This window comes from Stylophora pistillata, chromosome 14 (assembly GCF_964205215.1).
Source record: "Stylophora pistillata chromosome 14, jaStyPist1.2, whole genome shotgun sequence".
Taxonomy (NCBI): Eukaryota; Metazoa; Cnidaria; class Anthozoa; order Scleractinia; family Pocilloporidae; genus Stylophora; species Stylophora pistillata.
In genome coordinates this window covers 12,035,010-12,050,569 of record NC_142532.1, presented here as the reverse complement: position 1 = coordinate 12,050,569, position 15,560 = coordinate 12,035,010, and the positions used below count along the sequence as shown (strand labels likewise).

General features: G+C 35.3%; 1 protein-coding gene across 3 annotated transcripts; it reads right to left on the bottom strand.

The window, feature by feature from the left end:
• Positions 1-668: 668 nt before the first annotated feature.
• LOC111328194 (uncharacterized) lies at positions 669-15,304 on the bottom strand. Of its 3 annotated transcripts, none has more exons than XR_015995606.1 (4): positions 14,967-15,304; positions 10,474-11,267; positions 7,834-7,919; positions 669-7,528 (listed from the first exon to the last, which is right to left on the bottom strand). XR_015995606.1 is itself a non-coding variant. In XM_022932571.2 (3 exons), exons 1-2 carry the CDS (start codon positions 15,220-15,222, stop codon positions 10,504-10,506), a joined length of 1,020 nt encoding a protein of 339 aa, XP_022788306.2. In that variant the 5' UTR covers positions 15,223-15,304; the 3' UTR covers positions 6,715-7,919; positions 10,474-10,503. The 3 variants fall into 3 exon arrangements, 1 of the variants encoding a protein (XP_022788306.2); XR_015995607.1 differs by having other exon boundaries at positions 669-7,531; positions 7,837-7,919; XM_022932571.2 differs by having other exon boundaries at positions 6,715-7,919.
• Positions 15,305-15,560: the final 256 nt, after the last annotated feature.

Genomic DNA, 15,560 nt, shown 5'->3' with positions numbered 1-15,560 from the left:
CAATTGTACATTTCAAAAACCTGGGACATAAACTTGTGATGGAAAAAGCTTTAGTCACAAAACATGTCAAAAGACACCATCTTAGTGTCCATTAGTGCAATTGTCTGTGAGTTACTTGATCTGAATACATATATTAAATTTTTTTTTTACACTGGATTGTTATTTCCAAAATTAAAATACAGCTAAAAAAAATATATCCAAGCTTACTTAAAGAAGTATGGGTAACTTAATCCAAAAGCAAATGTGGAGGCATTAGGCAAGCCTGAAATGAACTCATAAAAATACTGAAAAAGATTATGTACAGATAAATAAGATTAAAAGCTTGTGCTTTATACTTCGGGCTGGATTTAGCAAATAGACATTTTTAAGATTTGAACTTGAATTAAACTTTGTAAATGACAAGCTTGCTTTTTTAAATACCTCAGAAAAAACCTGTGTTTTGTTACATTTTCCCTTCTTGTCTCAGTGGTTATTTTACTGGTGAACAGGATTATAAATCATTGACTTTTACTTTAAGTTTATTATAACTACAAGTTTATAATTCAAGCTGCTTCTACAAAAGGGTAAGATGAAACAACCACTATAACTGAGTAGGTAAAGTGTTCTGTTTTCCAAATTTATAATGAAGAATACGTAAATAATAATGAAAGAATACATGGATACCAAGGTCATGAAATTAAAATTTATCCAAAGAAGTTTGGTTTTGATCGATACATTATCCTAACTCTCACTCATAATCATGATCTTCTTCTTACACAATAGGGACTTTAAGAAACCACGACAGCGACGCCAAGGAAGACTTTGATTAAAAAATGAATTTCTACTCTTAGTTAATTAGAATTTTAAAAATGGCTGCAGGAGCTTACTGTCTCATACAGTGCCACAGCTCAACTTCAGCATGACGTATAAAGTAGCCGTTGAGTTCCAAATGGAAATTAAAATAATTTGCCGTCGAGGTTTCAGTTCGCAGACGACGCAAATGTTGGCGATTTCATGTTGTTGTTTTGCATAGGATGGCTAAGAAATGTACAAAGTTTCAAATCGCACGTGCTGAGCTATTGTTCTGCCAATTAGATCTCTTGTTTTTCCTCGCCATCGTGGTTTCTTAAGGTCCCTAGTAAATCCCTTATCCTGCAAACAGGTAGTGAGAAATATACAAATGTATCAAAATGCCTTAGGGCTGTAAAGGAGAACTACCAGTAAATACTTGGGTGTATAAAGATGGTTGACAGACTGAAACAAAGAATTTATCAATGGATTCCTTGATGTTCTTGTGAATGCATGTAAACAGGCCAAGTCAAACAATGACTTTTTCTCTGTGTGTACCAGGTGATTAATCCCCTAATGAAACATCTATGGTGTTTATTTCTGAGATTGTTTGAATATTTAACAATCTTTTAAAGCTTGATTTTCCTATAACAATGCTTATAATACTTATATTGATCAATATGACGACTCATTTTGGAAATGAGTCTGTGCATTTAATAGTAAAAAAAATGTGTTTCATACCCTTGCCCCTCAAGACCTGAAAATATGCTTTTTAAGAATCCATTCCCATTATCTTTTTCACTTTCACGATCATATTGGTAATAATATTCTCCTTGCTGTCTCCCATGCAAATCTTTTGATGCTACTTTGGAGAATTTGGTATTGGATCAACTCGTAATCCTCTAATTCACATTTTTCAGTCTTCTCATCACTTGGCTGCTTAATAAAGTATTGATCTTGTTTTAGAAAATTGTGTCTTGGTCACTCCTGTTTGTGAAAGGGTGAAAAAAAAAAATTGTCTGCCATGCATGGGGTAAATAAGAGCTTTGATACCTCAAAGCACCAGTGTCTTTAGTCAGGCATGGAGATTGGTTGACTCCAAAAACCATAACAAAAATGCCACAAATAGTTGCAAAATCCTTATTATTGACATTCGTATGTAGATACATCAGAAGCATTCATCGTGGGTAGCTTATCTTAAATGAGAGAACAAAGATACACCCACACAAATTTGTCCTTGTCCGGGTAGATTTTTTAGTTCTTGACTTACTTTCCACATTGAAGACATATGTAGTAGTAAAATAAAGCAGGATTAAGGGATAGGTCATACAGCTCAAATATGAAGACGACATTGAAAAACAACTTTACCCATTCTGATTTATTCTAGGCCATGAAATAACACAACACCCTATTTTCCCTCCAAGTTGAACCTTAATGTCCTAAAAACAGTCATGCATTACCATCACTAACATTTACTTAGAAAAAAAAACAAATAAATAAACATGACCCTATGAACTCTTCAGTGAACTCAATTATACTTTAGTAAGTCAATCAATGGGCAAGCATCTACTTAACTACATTCCATTCTTATTGGTCCATACATTTCAAAGCTCAAGAGAGGTTCCTTTGTGACTTTTGATATTCTTTTTACACATTTGACCTAATTGAATGAACCTTGTCAATCACTGTTTGTAATTTGAGTGAACCTTACTCCTACTGTTGAATTTATTTGTGAATAACATCCCATATACACTATCTGTATAAGCTTGGCAAATCAGCAAGTATCCTGAAAATTAGTGCCAGAAAACCATATCATTTTGGTAAAACATCATTCATATTTCACATAAGAGCTAAAAAAAACACAATTCAATTACTTTGCTGCCATTTTTAGGTCATCTTGTCATTAACAAGCTTATGGCAGCATGTGTCATAATGAAAAATATTTACACTAGTCCTCTTGTTGAGTTATCTTGTGAATAACTTTCTGTTCATAACAGGAGTTCAACAATGCTGTTGAAAGGCTAACACACACAACATGTTTTTAGTCATTTACACATGAAAATATTGATGTAACTCCTTAAGTTACAGCATTTTAGTTGAAGGTAGTCAGAGGTCACTGCACTTTGAATTTTAAGATTAGTATAAACAAAAAATTTTTGAATGGATAATCACATCAGAGCAGCTGTTTTAGAAAAGTGCTCTTTTATTCTTCCCATCCGCTAGACACTTAACTTAGTTGATGCAGACATTTAAAGAAGTAAATTATTGGAGCAGATAATTATTGCTGTGTTAAAATTAACTGCTGATAGTATCTGATGTTGAGAATTGATTGAAAAACAAGTGGAACATGATGGAATGCTAAGTGAAGGTCAAAGGTTGTTCATTCAAGGACAAAAACACTTCAAAGGTGTTTGTGGTCAGCTGTTTATCTAAGGGTTTAACTTTGTGTTTAATCAGAGAGAGAAAAACCAATCAAATGAGGTATGAGGTATATTCTTGGATAAAAGTTCAGTTAAATATTTCCCAGTTGTAAACCAAGCCTTGTTCAGTAAATCAATCTGTGGAGTTACAGAATTAAATCACAAAACCTATTTTGGATGTCAAAACAATCAAGATGATTATTTATCAAAAGTAGTCAATTTGGCACAGATCCCCTAATATTCTTCCTGGCTGCTACCTCCCCCCACCCTCCCACCCTCAAAACCTTTCTTGTGCCTTACAAAAGAGAGGGGGGAAGGAAGGGTCTGCCTCATTTAGGCTGGGTGTGACTGCTATTCAAAGTGTTTTTACCCTTAAAATAAAAAAAAACAAAACAAAACAAAATACATGCTGGTCAGTCAGGAGAATTGAACTTTAAACCGTGTAAGCAGCTGTGCTGAGTGTCACCAAGAGCTTCTGAGGGGCTTTTTTGAAAAAGAAAATTCAAAATTATGACTGACCTTTACTTTAGCAGACTAAGGTACATGTAGTTCTGAAATAATTAAAAATTTTCCTGGCGACAGCTGTTTATTGTGAAAACATAGGAAATCAGAAATGAGCCCGGCCCTAGCTTTATGACTAAATAAATCATATGTACACACAAAAATATAGTATTTAATACACGAAACAAAGTCATCTGTTCAACATATCATAATTATGTATGAAAACATTAATATTTTTTGGCAAAAATGTAATGCCATATTATTGACACCTTTCTAAAGCCTTATAGCTAAACCTTAGTTTTGTTGCCATCAAGTCTAGAGCTCTTGCAGCTTTTTTGTGATGTCTCAATTAAGGTGCTAATTGTTGTCCACAAGCCTAGTGTAATGTACATCATGCTTAAACAGTCAAAAACAATGGCTATGTAGGTCTCTATTTTACATTTTTGTACACCTGGGCAAACATGTCTGGAAAATCTACACAACAAACATAATTTCACCAAGAATAAGAACAACATTATCCATTCCTTTTATCCAAATGCTAAATAAATACTTTTGCAGCGGCTGTTGTTGAAATAAACTCATATAATTTGCTGATGAGTGACTAAAACAACCAGTTTTATTATAAAAAAATTAAAGTGCACATAGTTAACTCATTTTGTGCATGGTAAGTTACAGCTGAACAACCAATTGGCCAGCATAAAAAAAAAATGACTTAAACAAAATAAGCATTATCATTTCAAACAATTCATACAAGCTATAAAGCTTATGTGTCAAGGAAGAGGACAAGTAGAGTAGGTTCTTAAAACTGTAATTATAATTTTATCTTATTTGTTAAATGGCTCGTAGCATTTCACAGCTGGAACAAATGAAATATTCCCAAATAGCCTAATTTACATACCGTAATTAAAGCCATCAGTCTAAGCTGCAAAAAGCATCTCCAAATCTAAATAGGAGCTTGTTTAAATTTAAATGAGGTTTTTAGAATAATTGGCCAAAACCCAGATAAGTATTTTATTTTTTTGCTTCTAGCACTAATCTACATTTTACTTTCCTTCTAAAAATACTGCATCACAATTTTAAAGGCATCATTGTACAAGTCGGATCTAAATCAAAGTTAATTTAAATTTAGATTACGTTTATTATAATATTGGCCCCTTAACCCAGATTAGTATTTTTTTTTCTTCTGTTTTTGCCTGCGGCACTATATAATCTCTATTTATTTCCTTTTGAAAAATAGGAACATATTTTCAAAGTAGACTTAGAGATTACATGTATTCTCCAAGGAATTTTCTTGTTTTCACAAATAATGATCTTGCAACTACTTTCAAGAATATTGTTCATGGTATTTTGTTGAAAGTCAGGTACAGGCAATTTATTTGAGAAAGAGTTATTGTTCTCCCAAATAATTATCTCACACTTACCACCACAAACAAAGTCTATATTTTTGTGCAGAAAGTCACGTAGGTGAAATTTAAACTAATCCTAGTAAACAAACAGCACTCCTACTCTTTTTGTTGTTTGTTCGATGATCCATAGCTGATTGTCTCGTTTTGTACATGACTCAGCTACCAAATTTAAGTCATATAACATATTTCTTTCCCACACAAAAGCTCAAACTCCTTCAAGAAATTTTAGCTTTTAAGAAATAATAATGTTAAACTCATATGTCAAACTGGCTTGACTACATTTTGAAATGGTTGAATAAATGTTCTGGGCTCACCATCAAACAAAATAGAACAAGTTAAGGTTGTTTTTGTGAATGGATGAGTGAACTTTTATTAATAATTACTCCTGTACAGGATTTTCAGCAACTATTTACAATGGTAGACAATTTACAATCCTAAATGAACAACTTAAAATAGGGTAACAAAATGAAAAATATATAATGTCCAATGAGTATCATACAAAGACTATTTATGTGCCCCTCTTAGGGAGTCCTTCAAAGAATATTTCATTTACTTTAGTGAAGGCAAGTTCACTAGCTCACTACTCAGGGAATTTAATAGTGAAACTGCTCTATAGGCAAACGTTTGTTGACCGTTCGCAGACTTATCAAAAGGGATTTGAAGTTTGTTGCTATATGCCACATGGCTCAATCATGTATGGTGGTGCGTTTTTGTACCTTGTTACATATTAAGTAGTCGGGTGCTAAATTATTGGCACACTTATAGGCCATAACTGTACCTCTAAGTTGTAGTGTCTGGCTCATTGACAACCAGTTAAGTTGGTGCAATTGGGGAGTAACATGATCGCGCTTCCTGGAACCGGTGATGATCTTACAAGCAAAGTTTTGGATCAGTTGCAGTTTCTTTATATTTAGCAGAGGATGTATTTGACCACAATGTTGAGCAATAGAACATTTTACTGAATACCAGTGATGAAATAACAAGCATTGGTGTTTCCTTGTCGAAACTATTTCTAACTCTGTTGATCTGGACTAGTTTTGATAAACAAGAAGAAACTAACTTAAAGTAAGAAATGTGACTATTGTAGGTAAGATGTGAGTCAATGATAACGCCTAAGTCTCTTGCTGAGTCAACAGGGGTAAGGGACTTCCCAGGAATGACACCGAGAAATTATTGGAATGTCCATTTATCAGCTGCCTTATGCCAATCAGCATAAATTTAAATTTCGCTTTATCGGGGTTTATTAGCAACTGGTTTTCGCAACACCAACACCATGCAAAATCAACAGATCTTGTCCAATTAATTAAGACACTTGAATCTTCATATACTGGTCAAGCTAGCCCTTTACTTATTGTGATTTAACACCCTTTCCTGTTATTTTATAACATATATCCCATTTGCAACTAACACCTCAAGACAGAAAGAAATACAGTCACTGTGATAACTTGTGAGAAATGAGGAACTCCAAGATGTTGTATCATTCTATATAAGAATATTTTGTCATATCCAATAATAGTTGCTTCAATTACTAATGCATAATTGTTTTATTGTATACTCTTGGCAGCAAAAGAGCATCAGACCATGGTGTATTGTCACTTAAAGTAAATACTTCAACTCAATAATCTATGCCTGATCCAACCTTTATTTCATTTTCCAAAACGGTTGTTAATTTTGGATATTTTTTTTTATTCCCCTAAACCTGTGCAAGGGTTAACATGGAACTAATGACAATGTATATACACCAGTAAATCAATTTAGTTCTAATATCCTTTCCGTAATTTGGAATGACCAGTAGTTCTCCTGGTGCACATGATTTCTTAAAATTCTACATACATACATACATACGTTAGTTGACCACTCCCCATGGGGGCTTTTCAGGGCAAATTCCCACCCATCCCACCCCAAGGGAGGACATCCACAACACAGTATTCTCGTGCGTGGGAAATTAACGTCTCCTACCCTAACCCTGAGGAGATGGGGCCTACGGTTTATTTGTCCTTATCTGAAAAGACTAGAATATCTATCCATTTCTTGATTATAGAAAGGTAGCAAATTCTCCTCACTTATTTTAAGACCATGAGTATCGGTCCGGGCAGGGCTCGAACCCTCGACCTCCCGCACAACACAATCCGGCGCTCTAACCAATTGAGCTAACCGGGAGGCGGTTTGAGCTAACCGGGAGGCGGTTAGAGCTAACAGGGAGGCGGTTGAGCTAACCGGGAGGCAGTTAGATCTTCAAAACCTGTAAAATTCATTGGTTACATGAGAGTAGAATTTCAACAATATTCTATCAGCAATCATCACTTCACCTATCCACAGCTGACTAAAACATAAGTGATAGTTAAATTAATTACATTTACAGTTTAAAAAAGTGCCCTATAGCTGTTCAATATAAATTTTGCAGAGGTCTATAGAAAATATATTTTTGATGAACAACTAATTTACTGGATAATTTGCCACTATTACTGGAATAACAGGAACATGTTTCCATTAGCATTAAATAAACTAATTTGCTAACTAAAACATGTAAACATATCATTGCCAAGAAATTTATTGCTGTATTAAAATTTCATTTATTTTAATTAACTAATATTGAACATGTTCAGGTGATAAAATTGTGAAAAATGAAATGAGAAATAAAACACGAACCCTGCCTTAAGGCTTATAAAGAAGAAAACAAAAAATGCACAGCAAAAAACAGTTTCTCATAAACATGAGTGGAAAAAAGGTGTTACAAAAACACCTTAAAATTTATTCATTTCTCATCTGTATAAGAATGTTTAAATCACTAACCAACCAGAATGTGGCATCCATTTAGAAATTCCTGGAACAAAGAACAACATAATTATACTTCACTCAGCAAGCATTGAGAAAACTTGATCTTAGTATGTGATTTGAATCTTAAAAGTTTGTGCATTTTTGTTTGGATTTTTTCATGATTGTATCTCGAAAAAAGAAAGAAGCTTCATGGCTCTCAAGTTTTCCTGGAAAAATTTACTGACCCCTAGTGTAGTTCCTCCCACTATATTGAGTTTCTTTGGGTTATTTAATTTTGCTCATAACCAAAGCAGGAAAAGCTTGGTCTGTGACTCACAGTACAAACCTCGAACTTGATTGGTAAGAGGCATTTACCCCCGCCACCAGCATCAAAAAGCACAATTCTTTCATTTAATTAGCCAGTGGAGATTTACTTAATATTAAAATTTTAGCTTCCTCCAAATTAAAGGTAAAATCCTAAAATAGAAGCATAAAAATAATAGCAAGACATTGTTTCCAGGAACTAAGTGATCTAATAATAATAATAATAATAATAATAAAAATAATAGCAGACAAAGGGGAAGCAACATTAGGATTGTCTGTAGAGTAATATGCCACAAGCAATCCCAGTCTTGTAGAGAACTGACTGTTTGTATCCAAAATGTTTAAAAATTTAATTAGCCAGTGGAGATTTACTTATTAAGATTTTAGCTTCCATCAAATTAAAGGTAAAATCCTAAAATAGAAGCATAAAAATAATAGCAAGACATTGTTTCCAGGAACTGAGTGATCTAATAATAATAATAATAATAGCAGACAAAGGGGAAGCAGCATCAGGATTGTCTGTAGAGTAATATGCCACAAGCAATCCCAGTCTTGTAGAGAAGTGACTGTTTGTATCCAAAATGTTTAAAAATTTAATTAGCCAGTGGAGATTTACTTATTAAGATGTTAGCTTCCTTCAAATTAAAGGTAAAATCCTAAAATAGAAGCATAAAAATAATAGCAAGACATTGTTTCCAGGAACTGAGTGATCTAATAATAATAATAATAATAATAATTATAATAATAATAATAATTATAATAATAATAGCAGACAAAGGAGAAGCAGCATGAGGGTTGTCTGTAGAGAAGTGACTGTTTGTATCCAAAAGGTTTAAAAATCTGTTCCTTAAAGACTTGTTATTAGTCAAAACTTAAATATTTGCAATTTTTGTAATAATTTTTTATTCCCTTATGCAATTCTATTTAGGAGGTCTTAAATTTTGCAAGGGAGCTTTTCCTCAGGTATAAACTACATAAAAATTTCCTAATAACTCATTCAATTAAGCCTCAAGTGGATTGTCTGGGAATACTCAAAGTTTGGAACTTTTAATTTTAGAAGTGTGCACTTGAAGTTGCATGCTTAATGTTTCTCATAAATGATAAATATTTAACCACAAACACAAGCTTTATTTCTAATATCAGTTAAAATACTTGTTCCATTATTTAATATCTCATGGGTTACACTTAATTACCACATGGAAACCAATCTCTAATTTCCCTTTATTATATCTCTCAGTTAGTACCTGATGCCATGATTAGTCAATTTAACAGGGCATAATTCATTATACAGCCTGCTAAATTCAAAAGTTTGTTTGAATTGAGATCTTCTCTCTCTACATGTATTTGAACCCATAGATATTAAATAATATGTTACATTTTCTCCATCCCTACTAGAAGTTACAGAACAAGTTTTTGCACCCCCCCCCCCCCCCAAACCTGGGCCATATGAATTAATACAAGCAGGAAAAGCTTGGTCTGTGACTCACAGTACAGACCTCGAACTTGATCGGTAAGAGGTATTGGGGTAAATTTTACCCCACTAGCATCAAAAAGCACAATTTTCAATCTTTCACTTAATTAGCTAGTGGAGATTTACTTATTAAGATTTTATCTTCATCCAAATTAAAGGTAAAATCCCAATTAGAAGCATAAAAGTAATAGCCAGACATTGTTTCCAAGAGCTGAGTGATCTAAGGCATGTACATGTTTTTCTTTGAAGTATACTAATAATGACATTTTAACAACTAAAAGTGGCACCACTTATTCACACTTGGCTGGCTAATTTCTTTTAAAATTTTGTTTAAATACCCTGCTCCATTCTTGATGTTAAATTTTCTTCACAACATCCAGTTTTAACATTGACATGGAGGAAAGAGTGATCGACTCTTGAAAATGGTGCCAATGATAATAGCTTGCAACAATTTCGACTTCAAAATCATGTACTAGACAACAAACTCTTCTCTTCTAGTTGAGTGTATTTATGGAAGGTGCAAAAATTAGAGAGGAGGAGATTCTCTCAAAATGATTTCCATGTCTACTACATTAAAAGATCTTTCAAGTACCACCACATGTGCTTTTTTTAGAAAAATTCTAGACTAAATATTGATCAGCAGGGACTCTCTTCAGAATTATAAACCATATAATTGAGTCATTTTGGTTACCTGTATTTTTATAACCTGTCCAGTAATTTGTCATGCAAGCCCAAAATCATGGAACTGTACTATGACTTGAGCACTTAAACAATATAATCATCACACTTTCACAGATCACACAGTAATAACAAATCTGTATCCTACCTTATCAGGAAAAACAAACAAAGACCCATGCTACCTGTACTCGTCCCCACAGTCACCAGTAGTCTCAAACAAGTCATTTCCTTTACTAAGAGTTTGTTCAATTTTCTGGATTTCCTCTGAGGTGAGTTCCAAGTCAAGAAGTTTTAGATTTTCCTCAATATGCTCAGCTCCTGGCACACCAAACCTGCAGCCAATTATGATGCCAGCAACTTCTGGCTTGTCCAAAATATAACGACAAGCAACATTAGCTATGGTGCTGTTATGAGCCTGTGCAACCTCAGACAAACTAGACAGGAGTTCTTGAAACAGCTCCCAACTGCCCCATGCATCAATCATCTGCTTATACTTAGCAAGAGAAGCTGTTGGGAGTTCTGATCTTCGAACTGGTTCTTTCTGGTTCAGATATTGGTCAGATATCAATCCCCCACCTAACGTGCCATAAGCTAAGAGCTTAATACTGTGTTCACGACAAAGTTCGACCATTTTCACCTCAGGGCGACGGTCAATGATAGAATACTGTACTTGATTGGTTGAGATGGAGATTCCCCTTTTTAAGATTTCCATAAGGTGCTGGGTGTCAAAGTTGGTTAATGCAATCTCTCCAATGAGACCTTCAGCTTGCAGTTCACTGAGGTAAGTCAGTGCATCAAGGTATCTATCATCAGAGTAATCCCACCAGTGGAACTGTAACATATCAAGCTTGTCAACACCCATCCTTTTCATGGCAAGGCGGACACGTCCTTTGGTAATCCCTCTTGTGACTGGTCCTGGCTGTGGCACCCACTTAGTCAGTGCTGTTGATTTTGTTCACAGAGAAAGTTGGATTTACTAATTTAAAATTAAAACTTAATATTAAGCTAAGAGGAAACAGGCAATATAAGTGTCAGAGAGTATCTGTGTAATTAAGGTTAAAATTAAACAGAAGCAATAGTCAGTAGCATTATTGTAGGTGGTATTATTACAGTTATGTAATTAACAAATGGTAAACACCACAGCATACACTATTGAGTTATGGATGCACACGGGAGGTTGCTAAGCACGAAAGAAGCATAAGAGTCGCTCAAGGCGGTAGCCGAGAGCGACTCTAGCTTAAAAAAAATAGTCTTTGCATTTGCTCACGTCAGCAGCGTACACCCATGGGCAAATGGGGGATGCTAAATTGACCAATCAGAGCGTGCACTTTACTTTGGTTATGTTATAAATAGCTATAGAAATGATAGTCTAGTTAGTAACTCAATTTAATATACAGTCAGTCATGTAAAAAGTATCAGAGCAATTACTGTACAAAAAAATGTTCTATATGCACAGGCTCGTAGTCATGAAGCAAAGTCTTTGTACTTTCCTTACTCAACATATATTGCACTCTACTTTTAGATATTGAGCACTGAGCACTGTAGCACAGAACAATCAAAGTAATAAATATATTTAGTATAATTACTCGGGTGATTATAGAAATTCTCGTGCTCTTATTGGCCAAGAATGGCATCATATTTCGCTATAATCACCTCCGGTGAGGTGATTATAGTTTCAAAATGGCTGCCATGCCCTTTGTTGATGTGTCTCAAGAGGAAATTAATTTAATGAAAGAAAATGCCATTCTGAGGAATACCAAACACGCCACAAAGTTTGGAATGACACTTTTTAAAGGTAAGGTGTGAAAATTGTGCTAAATGTAACAAAGAAACCATTAAATTCCCATGAAAGTTTTACTTATGTTGACATGTCGACACGCATGAATAAATCAAAACAACTACATTCAATTTTTGCAACACTTTATTTACTTAACAGAACGGTTTCAACAACAAACAGAATTTACCACTGACTTTGAGGCAGTGGAGGTCAACGAGATGAATAAAGGTTTGTCAAAATTTTACCTCTCAGTCAGGAGGAAAGACGGGACTTTTTACAAGAGAAATAGTCTGTTGTCCGCGTGAGCAGCTCTTGCTCAGTTGTTCACTGACGTGTGACAATGACAAATAAAATTTAACATTCCTTTGCTCATTTCTATAATCACCAGTGAGTAATTATACTTAAACAATTATTCGCCTCAGGCTCGTGAATATTGGTGGACATTCCCCTCAACTTTGTCTCGGGAATATTCACCAATATTCACTTTGCCTTCAGCGAATAATTGTTAAATATTTATAGGAAGTCTGCATTTCGATTTTTCCATAATTGCAGTACTTGATACAGTTGTAGGACCTTGATTAACTAACCTCAGTCTATATAATGCAGGGGTTTCATTAAGGGCCAAGCGCCAGGCAAATTGACTGGTTGTGAGGACGGTTTTGCCCACCTGATTTGAAGGTCTGGAGGAAAGTTTATCTTATAAAGAAGTTCAGTTCAAAGAGTTTTGCCCGCCTGTGAAAACCAGTTGCCCTCCTGCAGAAAACATTAATGAAACCCCTTAATAATGAAGTCCTCGGTATAATGAACAATACTTCAGTTTCAGCCCAGCTAAAATTACAGTAAAATGTATGCTCGAAAGAACTAGACCAAAATGTCCAGTTTTATGCAAAAAGGAAATCCCCCATGACTGATTTAAGTGAAAAAAACCTTTCCTCCCTGCCTCCTGAACTTTTCACACAGTCACTTGCAAACCACCCTTGGATAGGTTAGTGGATGGGCAGCAAGCAGCACTAGCACTGACGTTAGGCCCCAAACATTTTCTTAAGCCAGGCTGGCTTGAAGGCAGGCGATGCCTGTACACCATTATTATTCACAAGTTGTGACAAATTCCGAATGAGCAAGTGAGTATTCAAGCAAGCGAGTTTACGATTCTTTTCAACAAGTAAATGAAATTCATACGAGCAAACCAACAAGGAAGTACTTTGTTAAATTTACTATAATACTAGTACTGAGATACTGCAGATGTTTGTAACTTTGAATCACAGTCAACTGACCTCAAAAGACAAAGAAGTTTATAGAGTCCAGAAAATGTGTTCTGAAAAGGAAAAGGAGGCACTTAACCCTTTTGCTCCCAACAGTAGGTGAGATTTGGGTGAATAATCTTGTTCTTGCTTCTATCCCCACAGAACTCCCTTGCACAATTGTCATTACCTTCTCTTCCTTCTGATTATCTTTGTCACTTTTAATCAAGTGTAACCCCAGGGATAAACTTCCAGCCATTGTAGTCCTGAGTCAGAATGTCAGCATTGTGGGAAAGATTTTCATATAACCCCATACCAATCAAAAACAAAGCTGAAGTCCCAAAGGAAATCTGTTGTTTTGCCTCTGTTTTCTCCTATCCAAGAATTGTATGCATGCATAATGAAATACGGGGTTACACGGAAATCTCGCCGAATTATGTCTACTTTTGGCAAAAAGTTGTGTTTTGGTACGCATTAAGGGCCGGTCATTTAAACAAAGTCAGCCATTGTTTAGCAGAACCACATTCTAAACTATCTTGAATTTTGCCGAATCTTATTATTGTGAACAATGTAAAGCAGGCAGAAACCTTCATTTTCAGAATACATAAGGCCCTCCCCCTAAAGCCGCGGTTTGGATTAGACCTCATATAAACAACCAGCCCTGGGAGTTTTACGCCTTATAATCCTTCTTATGAGCTTCTACAATGGTGATGCACAAGGTCTAATGCCTTAAAAATATAGTAATAATAAAAGGGAAACAAATGCTGAAAGTCACTTCCAAAGTGTGTCATGCATAACTGTGAACGTTTAACCTCAATGTACAGAACATGTCCAAAATATTAGTAGTGCTGAGCTAGGGACCAAGTAAATAAAATCAAATTTTCTCATCAAATTCTGACATCTACAAGATGCTAAGCTGTTGACAAGCTGTAAGTCAACTTCAACATCAATAGCCCATTGCAGAAACGTGAGAGGACTGGGACGAGTTTCTTGTACTGATTATGTACATTGATACCTAAACATTTCAACTGAAATGTTACTGAATGAAAAGCTACCCAGTCAAGTTTAAGAGTTTTCGGCGAAAATGTGTCCAAATCAGAGCCTTGCAAAAGTTGCAAAAATTCCCTACAAACCTTAAAGTTTTTGGCCTGTCTACCCAATCCATACAAACTCTCTATTTTAGGTGATATTTGAAGAGTTGTCATTTTGCCATTTTCCTCCTCTAAATACTTCTATTCTTGCTTAAGACTCCCAAATTTAGTTGATCTTTCATTTGAATATCTTAGTTTTTCAAACAAACGGAAAACAACCACACTCTTTCCCAGTCCTCTCACGTTCTGCAATGGGCTATTTAGCATCCTCGAAGGTCATGCCGCTGCAGGTTCCAAGTTCCAAGTTTATTTCGCACTATTCAAATTAATACTATATAAGATGACTTATATAACTAGGTGAAGAATATAATGAGAAGTAGATATCATGCAGGTTTGTATATGTGTGCACAGTGACCAAAGTCGCCGTAGCTTCCGTGTTGGTCACTGTCACTGCACCAGATCAATACAAAGTGTAGAACTTGAGTGTATTTCTTGCCAATCCACAACCCTAACGTGACTATTTTGAGCTCACCTTGCACTTTTCCTGCAGATTCCTCCCCTCGTTCAGCTTTCAAATGCTCTAGAAAATCGCCAAAGATGTCCTCAGCAGGCCCATATATATCGGCCATGTCAAAAGTTGTCAAACCCGCATCGTAATACTTGAACATCTCTCTCGAGGCCTTGTTTGGATTAATCGGTCCATGACTACCAGAGACTTGCCACATTCCGTTTAAAATTCGACGAATTTCCAGACCATTTTTAAGACGACAGAATGGTACCCTTGCCATTTTTATGACAACTTTCGTTAGGTTACAACGAAACAGTCCTCCATCTCTTCGACGCCGAACAGACTGCACCACAGTTCGGAACCAGTCCCCCGATGAGGGCCCAAAGTCAAAGTCACGCTACGCTACTTCTAAGTGGGTTGACTTCACTTGGGAGGTTGAAACAGCCTTTCTTTAAAGTTTTGTCGAAGATTATGAGTGTAGAGGAATAAAATTCATTAGAAAATTATTTACCTTCATAATAAAATGAATTTTGTGTGTTTAGATGTACAATGAGGACCGTCCATATATCGCTTTTACCCCCGGAAATAACTCTAACCGGAAGCATTCTTGACCTTGCA